The 14,724-nt window shown below is 43.7% G+C and overlaps 1 protein-coding gene across 1 annotated transcript in view; it reads right to left on the minus strand.

Moving 5' to 3' along the window:
- Positions 1 to 14,724, minus strand: part of Col6a5 (collagen type VI alpha 5 chain) — a 98,474-nt gene that overhangs the window by 20,898 nt on the left and 62,852 nt on the right. Inside the window, exons 29-35 of the mRNA XM_021172713.2 lie at positions 14,532 to 14,567; positions 14,381 to 14,417; positions 12,663 to 12,674; positions 11,136 to 11,623; positions 4,947 to 5,040; positions 3,777 to 4,433; positions 868 to 958 (exon numbers count right to left, since the gene is read on the minus strand). Of these exons, the coding sequence (XP_021028372.2) occupies positions 868 to 958; positions 3,777 to 4,433; positions 4,947 to 5,040; positions 11,136 to 11,623; positions 12,663 to 12,674; positions 14,381 to 14,417; positions 14,532 to 14,567 (1,415 nt within the window). The remainder of the gene's footprint in view (positions 1 to 867; positions 959 to 3,776; positions 4,434 to 4,946; positions 5,041 to 11,135; positions 11,624 to 12,662; positions 12,675 to 14,380; positions 14,418 to 14,531; positions 14,568 to 14,724) is intronic.

Consider the following 14,724-nt stretch of genomic DNA (forward strand, 5'->3'; position numbering starts at 1 on the left):
GGCGACGCTCACAGTATCTGAGGGGCCAGAGTCAACCACCTGTTCTATTTGTACTTAAGATACAACGTGAATGAAAATTGTTTGCATGTGCAATTGCGCTACGAGCTCCTCTGTAGGATGTGTTGAGGTTGAAATAATAACTCAGACACAGATCAAGAACTAGTGAGATTGGACAGTGGAGTGAGTGCCGCAGGACCTTAGAGAAGGTATAAAGGGCTCAGGAAGAGCTCTGTCTGCTGGTTTTGTTAAAAAGACATGGTCTTTCTAAGTAGCCCAGATTGGCCTTGAACTCACAATTCTCCTGCCTCCAACTCCAGAGGACTGGGGTTTTGGGAGTGTAACACCATGCCCAGCTAAGGCTGTGGACTGTGAACAGGGTGTGAGGTAAGAATTAGTTTCAAAGACGGGAGCCACTTTAGTCAGGACCATTATTATGGGAAGGAAGGGGAGCCCAGGCAGATGACCAGAAACCAGGCAGGTGAAAGGGTGTAGCTCACATGGGTCAGCCCAGTACAAAAAGAACTCAGAGCCTGGGGTTCTGGGCAGTGACGTTAAGAATAAGCTGTGAACTTTTGTTTGTTTGTTTGTCAGGGTTAAAGTTTATCAGACCCCTTTGAGGAAACCATGCCTTTAAAGGCAAGATTTAATGAAATTCACAGTTTTATTAAAAAACAAAACTAAACTTCAAAGTGGAAAGCATACTGGTGTTTGATTGCTGCTGTGGAAGGTAGAAACTGTGAAGAGCCTATACCTCAGAGACCTTGTTAGATTCCTTTGCCTAATAGTCTGCCATCAGCCAGGCACACACCCATTGGTCAATTAACAAGCGCTTGTAAACAGAAGGGCCTGCTCAGCTCCACTACCCACCTGAGGCCATGAGGCAGCGTGTCTCCCCTCTCTAACTCAACAAGTCTGCAGTCATCCTTCAGCATTGGTGGTGGGTACTGATTAAATCCGCCTACGGAGGGAACAAAGTTATAGTTTGATTTCCAAACCAGAAATTGGGTTTCCTAGGCAAAGAGAAGCCCGACAGGAATCCTCTCAAGGCAATAAAACGTTAGTAACACATTTCAAGAGTGTTTGGCCAAGGTGAAAATGGAAAATACTGATAACAAGAAACGGCATTCACAACTTCAACTTCAGAGGATTCCGAGGGCCAGAGAGTGACAAGGGTCATGGGAATACGCTCAAGGTTAACCCCTCAGGGACGGGCTCATTGTAATGCAGGAACACCTGACTACTACATGCTCAGGCTAACATAATCTGAAAGACAATCTATTCTGATTCTCATTGGCTTTTTCTCCCAGACTTAAACTACCAGCTCAAACATAGGAAAGATGGTGTCTTATTACATGATATTATTTCTTTGCTTCTGCACCAATGAACACTGATTTCCTATGAGAAAAGGGGCCACAGAGAGGATCTTAACTTACTGCCAACACAATACATCTCTTTAAGCTCTTTCTGTGCAGTCTATAAGCTGCATAGTGTACCATGGACTGTAATTTTCCTCATGCAGGAAAACAAATTTTGATGAAAATTTGGGCCTTGGTTAGTGAAGATCTAAGACGCAAGCGCAAAAGCATCTCAAAGAATCTCTGCAGTTTCATTTCTCTGGTTCTGGGATACACTTTTATTTTCTATTTGTCTAAAATGAGACTGTGTCTCTGATTAGTTCCTTTGACAGTGGCTATGAGTAGAAGGAGGAATCATGTCACAGCTTTAAACAGAAAAAAAGCAAAAATGCCAGAACTGGAGCCTGCACTTTGGGAAAAGGTTCTCAAAGGATCAGAAAATGCAAGAGCAGTCATTTAAGTCCAACAGATGAAGTGCGTTCCTTCAGGAAGGCAGGGACAGTTGGGGGGTCCAAGTCTGTCAGCTTTGCTCAATTGCAAAGCCACTTCCCCAGCCCTGCAGACCTGAGTTACTCTGAGTCTCTTAAAACTTTCAACATTGTTAGCCATCTAGAGAGCACAAACGACAGTACTGTGTGGGGAACAACAGACAGCCCTGCCTCTGGGGCGAAAAGTCAACATTCTAAATTTTGAGCATTTGGAAGTCTCTTTCAGATGAGAAGTTGTCTGGGGGATAACCTGGATGTCTACTACACATCTGTTCTTCATATGTATGCACCAGAGTAACGTACGGTGGTGTACACCTGAAAGAATTACTATAAAATAAAATAAAATAAAATAAATAAAATAAAATAAAATAAAACGCTCTAATCCAGCTGAAAAGTTGGCATCAAAATGTATTTGAAAGCACTTATTTAAATTCCTTTTTATGGCATCCAAATGAGTCCACGTTAGATTTAAAGGCAATAATCTAACATTCCCAGGTAATGGCTTCGACGAGTGAGTATGAATTATGGGAGACACTTTCCTGCTATGGAGTGGGGACATTCCTTCAACACTAGGGAAACAGGGGGCTGAACCTCATTCTAAACCTGCAAGAATTCCAGAAAGAACAGGCTCTGCTCCATTTTCTGGAGTCTTCCAGAAGACAGTGCTATGATTTGGTAAATGTCCCCCAGAAGTCCAAGAGTGTAGACTTGAACTCATGGGCAGGGTTACTGAGAGATACCCTACTCTTTAGGAGGTAAGACCTAAAGTGAGGTTCCTAGGTCATCAGGGTACGCCCTTAGAAGAGCCTTGGGTCCCCTCCCCTTCTCATCTGCCTTGTTTCCTGGCTTCTGATGGAAGCAAATTTGCTTTCCCTCACACTCTGGCCATGATATGCCAAAGGCTCAAAGCACAGGCTTCCTGACTCTGGCCAGTAAACTCCACAACAATGACCAAAAATAAACCTTTCCCTTTTATAAGATAATTGCCTTGGGTATTTAATTCTGTATTAGGCAGAATAACACACAAGTTCCTCAACAAACTTCTTGGCTTTTCAGGCTTAGGTTATTTTTGTTCAGAGGGCTGGATGTCCATTCTGTGAACAGTAGAGTGATTATAGCATCCCTAGGTTTACCTACTTGACATTAACAGCACTTGTAAGTAGTAAGAATCAGAAAACTGTTCCAGGCATTTCTGGACAGGACACAGTGCTCTTTCTAAACCTTAGCAGGCTAACGCTGTTACTCTTTATCATTTCCGATGACACAGAGTCCACTGACCCTGCACTTTTATGCTCCAGCAACCATTGTCAAGTTCTTCAAAAACTTCCTAGTGTGCTTACTCTCAGTCTTTGAACTTAGCGCCTCATTGATCACTTCGTGGGCTGGCCTGTGTCCCAAGGGTAACACGTTACAGCATGCTGGACTGGAGCCAGGGTGCTTAAAGTGTGGTCTGTGAACCACAACACTGGCATTACTCAGGCGCCTGTGACCAATGGTCTCAGGCTCCACCCAAGCCCTTCTGAACAGGAGCTGCCTCCAGGTTTTTAGCATCCCTATGAGACATGATTGGTCAACACCACACCCTCACTCAGCTCTCCACTCGGTGCCAAGATTGGGAAATGAACTCATTTAAATGCTTACATCATACTTTCTAAGAGCTGCTAAGACTTCCTCTGGGTGATAAAACACAGTTCAGGAGACCACCAGCCACTCTGATGTTTTTACTCCATAGATTTGGGCAAGAGATGTTCTACCATAGCACAGTCTCATCATCTTACACCCAAGGCAGAAGCAGGATGCACTCAGGATATACACCCACTTTTGCCCCCAGTCACTACCTAATTTGTATATTTGGATTAGTTATAGATCTCATGATATTGATCTTAGATCATCAATATTATTACCAAAGGAAAATAACCGAATAATAACTTACGTCTGACCGAGTATATAAAGGGCTTCAGAAATTTCACAATATAATTCAGATCTGGTTTGTACATTCTCCCAAGCTGTATCAGATGGTGATCAAGTGGGTAGCTGGCTAATTCTTCCATCTCATCTCTTTGTGTGGAGCCCAGAGATATCACAAATATGACATAGCCTTGACATTTGGCCCTCAAAGCCACCGTCTTCACAAATTCCTTCTCCTCGTGGTTTTCTCCAGCTGAAATCACAATGATGACCTTGTGTTTTCTTGGATTGGGGGTCCCCAGGAAGAGACCTTCCATGGCCCACTGTAGGGCAAGGCCAATAGTAGCATCTCCATTGAGCTGTTGGAGGGAAGTGTAGATGTAGTTCTTCATGATTGATTGGTTGTCGTAGGTTGTAAAGGCAAACTCTGTCTTCACCCTGCCCTTCCTTCTGGAACTCTCTGAGGGAGAATAGCTCAGCAAAGCAACCCTGTCACCAGACTCTGAGGCTGAAGGGTTTGAAGTGATGTGGAAGCTGTCGATCACTGAGCTCACCAGCGCTTTCACAGCTTGGAAGTCATCGCTGGCGATGTTACGGGAATTGTCTAAGAGGAATGCAACATCCATGTAGGAATTCTCAGGAAAGAAAGGCTCTTCCGCACAGGTGTTTGGAAAACACTTGTCTAAAAATGCACAGAAAGATGATACATCATGGAATCAGCAGCAGCACAAGACACTGAGAGCTTCCAAGAAATAATGAACGTATCAATGCTTCTATTTCACACTTAAAATAACAAGAAATGGCCAAGGTTCCAGGACAATTGTGGCAACTAGCAACTAATGACAGGGGGTCTCTGATGAAAACAGATTTAGGTGGTATGTGTCTGAAATTCACAATCATGCCCAAACTCGCATAGAAAGTATTTTCAGTAGTTTAGAGACTCTTGATACAAACTATAGCACTGTTCCCGGAGAGACTTCACCAGTCAGGTAATTTTCAAAACCAGTTTTCACATTCCACAGAAACTCTATAAACACTAAAGACTGGAATCCTGACATAGTGTACCTTCCAAAACTGGAAAGTTGAAAATAGAACCTACCGTCATAAACAGAAACCTCTCTCTAAAGCCCAATCCAATAGCTCACTGGGAAAGCATTTAGCCTCCTGCACAGTCAGCTGTTCCCATCGATCTTACCATAGCAAAGTGTGCAGCGCCGAAGCTTCTCCAGTGGCTCATAGTCTCCAACTGGGGGGACTGGAATCACCTGAAACGTCCCAGTGTCATCAAACTGCAGTGAAAAAGAGAAGCAAATGTTGTTCGTGCAATTTAAACCTTTACTAGGAAATTATGTGCTAATCCCGAGGGAAAGCTTGAAAAATGCTCACAATCACTTTACCTTTGTATTGTAATCTTTTGGTTTATTCCCTCCCCCACCCCATGTGTATCACACACACACACACACCATCAGCATCCCTATTTCATGATAAGGATTTTTTTTAATGTGTTTGGATGCTTTGCACGTTTGTCTGTCTATGCACTGAATGCATGCCCCGTGCTCTTGATGCCAGAAGAAGGTGTTAGAATCTCCGGGAATCACAAATGGTTAAAAGTCCTCATGTGGATGCTGGATAGCAAACACAGGCCCTCTGAAAGAGCAGAGAGTGCTCTTAACTGCCAAAGCATCCCTCTACCCCAGTCTTAGCATCTCCTCTCCATCACTGCCAAGCTGGACTGAGTTTAACAATGGAATACACATAGCGTCAGCTTCTAACGTTGGGCCCTTCAGAAACTGTTTATTCATAGGTTTCCACCAGTCATTTTAGGTGGCGGTACCAGAACATTCCTACTGTACTCCATCAGAAAGGTTCATCTTCGTGATGCCTTCTGGACCTTCTCAATCCCAAACAACAATGAAGTTTCCTTCAAACGGCAATAGACCGAAGTCATTGAGCTTACTCACATTCTTACTATGACCCCTCTGTCCTCCATTGTCTCTCCTATGACTACCCCTCATTCTCTTTCCATCTGCTTCTTGATTACTGTTTTTGCTTTAATGTTCATCAAAATGGGCAACATGCAATGATCATTCATTCATCTTTGAGTCAATACCTCATTTGGGGCCCTTTATTTTTATGGTCCTATGCAAAGCAGATGCCTTTATTACAGTGGAAGGAACATATCATTCCCTGTTGGTGACAGGCAACCCCTCAACCCACAGCTTTGTTCAGAGTTTTTTTTTCTCCCTCCCTCAGATCACAGAGGGATGAGGAAAGCCACGCCCTCTGCCTTTCTGGAAAGTGCTGAGTGTCTGGATATACCTGTAATCATTTCAGCCTTAGAATGAGAGCTATATGTTACTACTCTAACTCTTATAAAACTGGACACTTTGGGTGTCACTCTACGGCTGACCATTTTTGGCCACATCTACTTGCTCTGTGAACCAAGGAATTGATTCATGGGATTAAACCACATGCTCTATGTTCATTCATTCATGCATCCAACAAACATGGGTTGAATGCCAACAATGTTATAGGTACAGTTTTGATGTTAGGGGTACTGAAATGAGCAGAACAGATAAAAATGTCTCTGTATTATGCTCTAGTGTGGTAGAGCCATCATAAACATAAAAATAAGTAAACTGTCTCTACTTTGAGAGATAATCATTTCCTTTCAAAACAGAGTTGGGTGGGAAGGATGGTAAATGCTAGGTACCATTTCAGTGAAATTTACCTAGAAACTGGGAGAGAAGGATAAACTGAAGAGGAGCAGCCAATGAGGTGAGAGAACACACAGGAAAATGAGATGCTGTGGACCTACTAACCTGGAAGGAGCACTCATTACCATGTTAATCAGAGCAGGTGTGATTACTCGTGAGCAATTGACTCTCCACAGGGTTGGATCTGCTGACCTTCCTCATAGGAGGAGGAGGTAGGGATGGTCACTAGACTCTCACCAGAGATTCCAGACACTTCTGCCTTCAATACCCACTCCAGTTGTATGTAATTCTGCCTATATGGTTGTGGGAGGTGCTAGCGTGTTCAGGAAGAGAAGCAGTGACTGAATGGGGTCCTCATCAATGCATTCACGAGGAGTGTTCATCCACACCTGCCTGAGACTGTTCAGTGATGCAGTGTTTTTGAGTGTCACCCACATTCCTCTAAGTAATTCTCCCACCTATGCACCATAAGTAAACCCTCACCCATGCGTCTATGTGTAACCCGTTCTATTAGTTACTGTTTTGTGGCTGTGATAAAGTACTAGGACCAAAAGCAACTTAGACAAAGAAGCTGAGTCTTTGGCCAATGGTTCCCGAGGGTTAGAGTGTGCAGAGGTGAAAAGACATGGCTGCCAGCAGGAAGGACGGCAGCCGGAACAAGAAGCTGCATTGATCACATCTCAACCCCATGCACAGCAAACAGCAAGCTACAGGTGGGGTAAGGCTACCGTCTTTCAAAGTCACTCCCCTGGCATGCTTCCTTCCAGCAAGGCTACACTTCCTAAAGGCTCCATGGCTCCCCAAACAGTGCCACCACCTGAGACCAAGGATTCAAATACTGAGCCTGTGGTAGACGTTGTCTTAATTCAAATCGCCACAGCCCTCACTCATCTGATCACCAATGAACCCATTGGTTCACTAAGCTACACTTGGGTAATTACTTTGGTTGGCCGCTGTGTTCGAGACATTTGTTCATGTAACATGTACTGAATCAGTGTGGGGGAAATGTTGCCAAGAATGGGCAGGGTCCACAGCTATCTTACATTGCTAATAGTGGTGTGGGTGGAGTGTGAGAACCACAGCAAGTGAGAATATTGTCGACTGAAAAAGAACACTTTGGGGGCAGCGACAGAAATAATCTGCAATTTGGATTTGTTCAAGAGAGAACATAAGAGCCAGGTTGTTGTCTGGGTCTGCTCTCGGCTCCCAGGATGGGGAAGCAAGATAATTTCATGAGTCCATGAATTCAATTTAAACAGCATATCACGAGGGGAGAGAAACAGATCAAAGAGAGAAAAAAAGGGGAAGGGGCACAAGGAAGGAAAGAGGGAGAAAAGGGAAAAGGTGGAGAGGAGGAGACGACAAAAAGAGGAGGATGGGGAAGGGGGAGGAAGGGGGAGGAAGGGGGAGGGGAGAAGGAGACTATGCAAGAAGAGGTGCTGCAGACAGAAACAATTTTCCCTAAGAAATCACTGTATGGGGAGCTACAAAATGGGCACATGACTAAAGTAAGAAGTTGGTCAGGGAAACCGCATTCTTCCTCTCTTGATTAGAACAATTTGACAGAAGGGGGTAAATGATCTATCGTAGACAGAGAGTCTCTAACAAGAATAAAACTGCAGCCCTTTAGGGGAATGTCCAAGTACTTAATAGCTGTTCATTCTATTCAGCTCACTGGAGGGAACTCCACAGAGCAGAGCAGCTTTCTAGAGACTCAATCCAAAACTTGCAACATTTTTATACATTTCTGGGACATCAAGGGGAATGCTGCAAATTCGGTTCCCAATCGAGGCAGATCAGAGATAAAAAAGACAAGATAATATTTTCAAATCAATTTGTCAAAAGAAGCCATTTCAAAATGGTGTGAAGAGTCTGAGGTGGCTTATAAGGATAAAAAGTGGCCAAAACGACATAAAAATATTTATCTTCACACAGAGATATACTGGTTACAACAGTGGGATGTTCTTTATCATATCAGTAAAAAGGAGTAATGATTTTGTGCTAATTATATGGGTGGTGTATATCTGTGTATATGTGTGTGCATCTGTGTGTGGGTGTGCATCTGTGTGTGGGTGTCTCTGTGGTGGGTATATCTGTGTGTGAGGGTGTCTCTGTGTGTGGGTGTGCATCTGTGTGAGGGTGTCTCTGTGTGTGGATGTGTCTCTGTGTGGGGGTGTGCATTTGTGTGTGGGTGTGTCAGAGGTGTGTGGGTATGGGTGCTTGAGGGCAAATGGCTTCAGGATCCAGAGGTACCTGATAACTGTCACTCTGGAGTGACAGTTGGGAGCTTCCTCACATAGGTGCCGTGGATTAGACTCAGGTCCTCTGCAAGAGCGCCACCTGCTCTTAACTTCTGAGCCATCACTCCAGTCTCTCATTGTGGCAAAATCTTTTAAACACACATAAAAATCCAAAATTGAAAAGTACATAGAGGGGGCTTAGGGAAGAGGAAGGAGGTCCAAGGAGTGGGGAAGAACATGGAGGCAAGGGAATACACGTGATGACTGCAGGAAGCATTGTTCCAGCAGGACACATGGCTAGCATTAATAGAAAGGGTGCTATGTGGTAAGAGAAGAGTGATAAAATATAGCTGCCTGGGTTAATGCTCTGCAGAGAGCAGCTAGGAGTGCTTCGATGCTGGGACCTCCACGGGGTCTGGAAGTGGTCCCCACAGAGACTATAAACTGAATTTGACATCCTTCAGATTTCTCCTATCCTAGAACTAGATGTGGCTCTCAGAGCAGAGGTCTTACTTGGTTTTTGTTTTTTTGTTTGTTTGTTTTTGTTTTTTGTTTTGTTTTGTTTTGTTTTTTTCAGAGAGCAAAATTATGGAGGCAGGGAAGCTTAGAAAGAGAAAACAGGAACCAGAAGACCTTGACTTCTGAGATCTTTCTTATCAGGAACTTTTGTGCCTCCTACTTCCATAAAGAATGTGTGTGTGTGTGTGTGTGTGTGTGTGTGTATCTGTGTGTCTGTCTGTGTGTATATCTGTGTATGTATACCTGTCTGTCTCTGTATGTGCCTATGTGTATCTGTGTGTGTCTGTGTGTGTATCTGTGTCTGTGTATGTATCTGTTTGCCTGTGTGTGCCTGTGTGTTTATGTGTATGTCTGTGTGAGTTTCTGTACCTGTGTTTGTGTCTGTGTGTGTATCTGTGTCTGTGTATGTATCTGTTTGCCTGTGTGTGTCTGTGAGTTTATGTGTATCTGTGTCTATTTTCCTCTCTCTGTGTGTGTGTGTGTGTGTGTGTGTGTGTGTGTGTGTGTGTGTGTGTGTGTGTGGTGTGAATCAGGAGCAAGCATACCCCTATCCCTTTATTATAGAGATGTATGTCTATGAAGAGATCTTTGTAGCTTCCTGAGCAATGAGATGGCTCCACCCAGCTCCAGAACCCAGTGTGTTTTGAATGTGAGGTACTCCCCATTAGCTCCTGTGTTTGAATGCTCTGTGCTGTTTTGTAAAGCTGTTGAATCTTTCGGAGGTGGAGCCTACCTGGAAGAAATGAGTCATTGGAGCCCAGCCTTGATGCTTGCAGGCTGAACATCACTTCCTGTCATCTCTCTTCTTCCCTACTGAAGTGCCTCATGCTTCTCCACCATACCTTCCCCACCATAAAACTGCATCCTTATTGGCCTGTAAGCCAAAATAAATAAACCCTTCCTCCCTTTGGTTGTTTCTTATCACATACAAGGAAGCTCTCTCTCTCTCTCTCTCTCTCTCTCTCTCTCTCTCTCTCTCTCTCTCACACACACACACACACACACACACACACACACACACACACACACACTCACAAGTAATCAGTACACTGAAAGTCACTGGACCGTAGATGAAAAGGGTCTGCAGATTTTGAGGATTTGGATGTTAATAGGTTGTTTTGTTTTGGTTAAGAAAGCAAGATGGAGGAACATTGATTTCTTTAACATCTGTGAGCCCCAAAATGAAAGAACATTTCTAGGGGGAAATACTAATATATATTAAATAAACCATAACATTTTAGGGGCTCACAGCTCCCCTGAGCTTTTTCCACTAAAGGTTAAGACTCATTGACTGATGAATCAACAGCAAGCAGGTGGCTGGCTATTCTGAGAAGTACTAGATGACAGAGGACCAGCAGAGCACCCATAGGGCCAGCAGAGGCTGACAGGGCCAGCAGAGCACCTACTCACATACTTTCATTTCAGATGGACCTGAGTTAATTATCTCAGAAAGGCACTGAGTAGGCTATGTAGAAGTGAATCTGTTCGTAGAACACTCCAGCTCTGAGTTTTAACATGGAGATGGCACACACATTCAAGTCAATGTTTCATGACTACATGAACATGTACACAAAGCTCTAGCTCCAGGGCCTGGCAAATGACAGCATCAAACAAACTGGCTGCTACTGACTCAGTAAGAACTGTAAGGGCAATCCAGCTCTGCCTCACGACTCCACACAACTCTCGTGTTGCCTTACCAACACAACTTAAAAATTAACAAGGGAGATTCTAGCCGGGCGTGGTGGCACACGCCTTTAATCCCAGCACTCAGGAGGCAGAGGCAGGCGGATTTCTGAGTTCGAGGCCAGCCTGGTCTACAAAGTGAGTTCTAGGACAGCCAGGGCTACACAGAGAAAACCTGTCTTGAAAAACAAAAACAAAAACAAAAAAACCAAGGGAGATTCTTACCCCAAAAGCCTCATCAAGAAACACTCTTTCGTTATAAGCAAAGACGGCAAGGCTGATATCGAGGGCACTCAACTCCATGGTGGCCGTGAGGACGGATGCTCTACTGGCTGCCTGGCCATTGCTGAAAAACACGGCCACTCTCCTGGTGTTGGTTCCCGCAGACGTCCGCTTGAAAACGTTGCGGGCCACAAACCTCATTGCATTGCCAATGTCCCTGGCCTTCCGGGGCACCTGGTATTTTATCTGGGAAAGAAGCTGTAGGAGCTGCTTCTTGCTATGGTAGTCAGAGCCACGGATGAGATAGCTGGTGTCTGAGTCATAGGAGACCACGGCAACCCGCGCTCCCACGGGACAGTTGTTCTCCCTGATGTTGAGGTCACTGACAATTGAAGTGATGGTGTCCCTTGTTTCATTAAATCTCCTTTCTGTGATACCAGAGGACTGGTCCAGAGCAAATACCAGCTCTGTTGGGTACACAGGACACTTTTCTGTGAAAATGAAAAGCAAAATTATTAAAAAGATTTCACTAGATCACAGTTATTCCCATACCCTTTACACCAGTGAAGTTGGTTCAGACAAACCAAGGTAAATCCCAGGTCTCAGTGGCTGTGTTTCATGTGTGTGTGTGTGTGTGTGTGTGTGTGTGTGAATGCATGATATATATAATGTCTAAACACATATACATATATGTATACACACACATATATATGTGTGTATATATAGTTTATATATAAGATTTATGCATTTTACTTAGTGTACTGGCTGGTTTTGTATATCAGTTTGACACAGGCTGGAGTTATCACAGAGAAAGGAGCTTCAGTTGAGGAAATGCCTCCATGAGATCCAGTTGTAAGGCATTGCCCATTGTGGGTGGTGCCATCCCTGGGTTGGTAGTCTTGGGTTCTATAAGAGAGCAAGCTGAGCAAGCCAGGGGAAGCAAACCAGTAAGTAACATCCCTCCATGGCCTCTGCATCAGCTCCTGCTTCCTGACCTGCTTGAGTTCCAGTCCTGACTTCCTTTGGTGATGAACAGCAGTGTGGAAATGTAAGCAGAATAAACCCTTTCCTCCCCAACTTGCTTTTTGGTCATGATGTTTGTGCAGGAATAGAAACCCTGACTAAGACACTTGGTAAAATGACAGGCAGAGATGTAGGTCAGAGGGAGGCAGGACATTGATCAAATCCAAGAAGCCAATGAAGATAGTCACAGAAAAGAGGAGTTAGAGCCCTTCTCCATGAACCTTCAACCCTTCCTGGCCCCACCAAGACAGTCAGGACCTACTCTGTAAAATAATGAGTTGGAAACCATGATGGTCCCTAGGCAGGACAATAGTGTGAGGGACTGTATGGTCACTGCAGACACTCAGGTAGAAAACATGACATGACAGGTATAGCTACCATCAAAAGAGGAATATCTACATAGAAGATGGAAGTCCCTTTTCCCTGGGGGAGGAGAGCTTTCTTCAAATTGGTCTTATCAAAATACAGTAGCTATTTAATCAAGAACAGTATGGCCAGAAGACTCACCTTTCCAACAGGCTGGAGAGAGAGAGAGAGAGAGAGAGAGAGAGATTGATTATAATTTTGAAACATGGACCCAAAAAATAATCTAAACAATAGAATCCTAACCAAATGAGAATTTGGGTTCTCGCTTCAAATGAAGCTAATTTCTAAGTTACAGGGAGACATGTTTAAAAGGACAGGGAGCTGTCCAGGCAACTGCATTTATTTGGGAGCATCTTTGACCATTGCCCCTTGTGAACCAGAGCAGGCCAGCATGAGCAGAATTGTAGCTGAAGTTGAAAGGCTGGTGGCTTGTAAAAGCAGAATAGATCCAGCTCTGATTAAATGGCCAGAGAGCTGAAATCCAATTTGCTTTGTCTCTCGTCTTAGAGCCTTCTGAGACTCATTCAACTACACAAGGCTAAAATATGGGGTCTGATTTTCTTTCCTGATGAAAGCCTTGGGATTCTCTATTTGTAGAACCACGGAGGGCAGGGATTTTTCAAATGAACTTTGTCTCTGATGAAAAATACAACTGCTTTTGTTCGTTTGTTTGTTTGTTTGTTTGTTTGTTTGTTTAACTTCCAGCAGTTTCCCCATGGATTTCTGTGAGCAGGGCAGCATCTGACCTCACTGTAAATCTCAGGCACACCAAGGAAAGTGCTGAAAAATCTTTAATAAACCATAGGCCTGACAGTTCCCATGTTCAGTTGACTCAATTTCTAGGAAGCAAATGAATCATTCTAGTCTTTTTTTTTTTTTAAAGTTCATTACCACTGGTGACAAGCTGCCTTCCATCCTGCCACATGAGCCCTTACACTAGCCATACTAACACCTTCTATTTGTCTTAATCCTGTGGTCCCTGAGATGCCCCCAGCCATCAGACAGCTGATAACATCAGATGAGTAATCTACAACCTTCTCCATATTCCAAGGCTGAAAACATCTATGTATTGACTTCGGATCCATGAGACATGCTAGGTGTGAGTCCATCAAAGCGGGGTGACTTTTGGAGAAATCACTTCATATTATTTAGTGAGTTTTTTTTCCTAAAATTCTTTTTACATGCCTCTGCTCAAAACACTATTTTCAGCCTCCAGTTCTATTATCAGCCACCTTCTGCCTGTCCCCTACACTCCTAGATTAATTTTATTCACAGGGGAGGGTCAAATTTTTCTGTCAACTCCCTTCTTTGAAGATTTGAGGTTCCATTCTGTGCAATTTGACCCTTGTTCTTTCTCATTTTCATGAGTTTGTCTCTTCAGTTTCTATCTCTCTAGTTTCGTGGCCTCGGGAACATCATTATGTCTATGATGTCGAGGATGACCCACACAAGTGACTTCAATATCTAAATAGTTAAATAATTAACCAACTAAATCTATATCCCTGGGTCCATCCCTTGAGTACTTTGCCATCCATCATTCTGCTCATAATTGTTACATTAATAATGATAATTCACATATGTATAATATTATCATAATAAAGCTAACTCATGTGCCCTTGAGCTGGTCTTATCTCTCATGTACATATTTTCTCTTCCAATATACATTACACATTATGAGCCCATGTTTTTATATATTTTCTTTTACCTTGGGTGTGAGATGTCCCCCCAATCCCAAGAGAATCCTCTTACAGAGGCTCCTCCACAAAGACCAGTCTTCTGATTCCACAGACCCACTCTACACCCAGTCCCAAGCTCTTGCTAACCACTGACGTCCTTGGCTATAACATCCAGATACTCACGGCTGTGGTTCCTCAGGAACTGGATCAGTTCACAGGGCTGGAAAGTTTAAGAGAGAGAGGATAAGGATGAGTATAGAGACCTTCTGGTGGGTGTGTATAGTTCCAGATGAACTGGGAGTGGTTTTGTTTTCATGAATAAGGAGATACATACGGGATATATAGGTTGCCCTGCTGTGCCTTTAGGACCCTAAGGGGGGAAAAGAGCAAGTTATTGATTTGTGAACTACAGTTTTTAGTAACAAAAATTTAAACCCCTCTTCCTTTCTTGGACGTAAAAATGTCGAAGGTGCTTAAAGTACTGTGGGGCCTGGTGGGTCAATTACACTGCAATATTTCTATTTATG

The sequence above is a fragment of the Mus caroli genome, unplaced genomic scaffold, assembly GCF_978045245.1.
Source record: "Mus caroli unplaced genomic scaffold, Mus_caroli_1 scaffold_11, whole genome shotgun sequence".
Classification (NCBI taxonomy): Eukaryota; Metazoa; Chordata; class Mammalia; order Rodentia; family Muridae; genus Mus; species Mus caroli.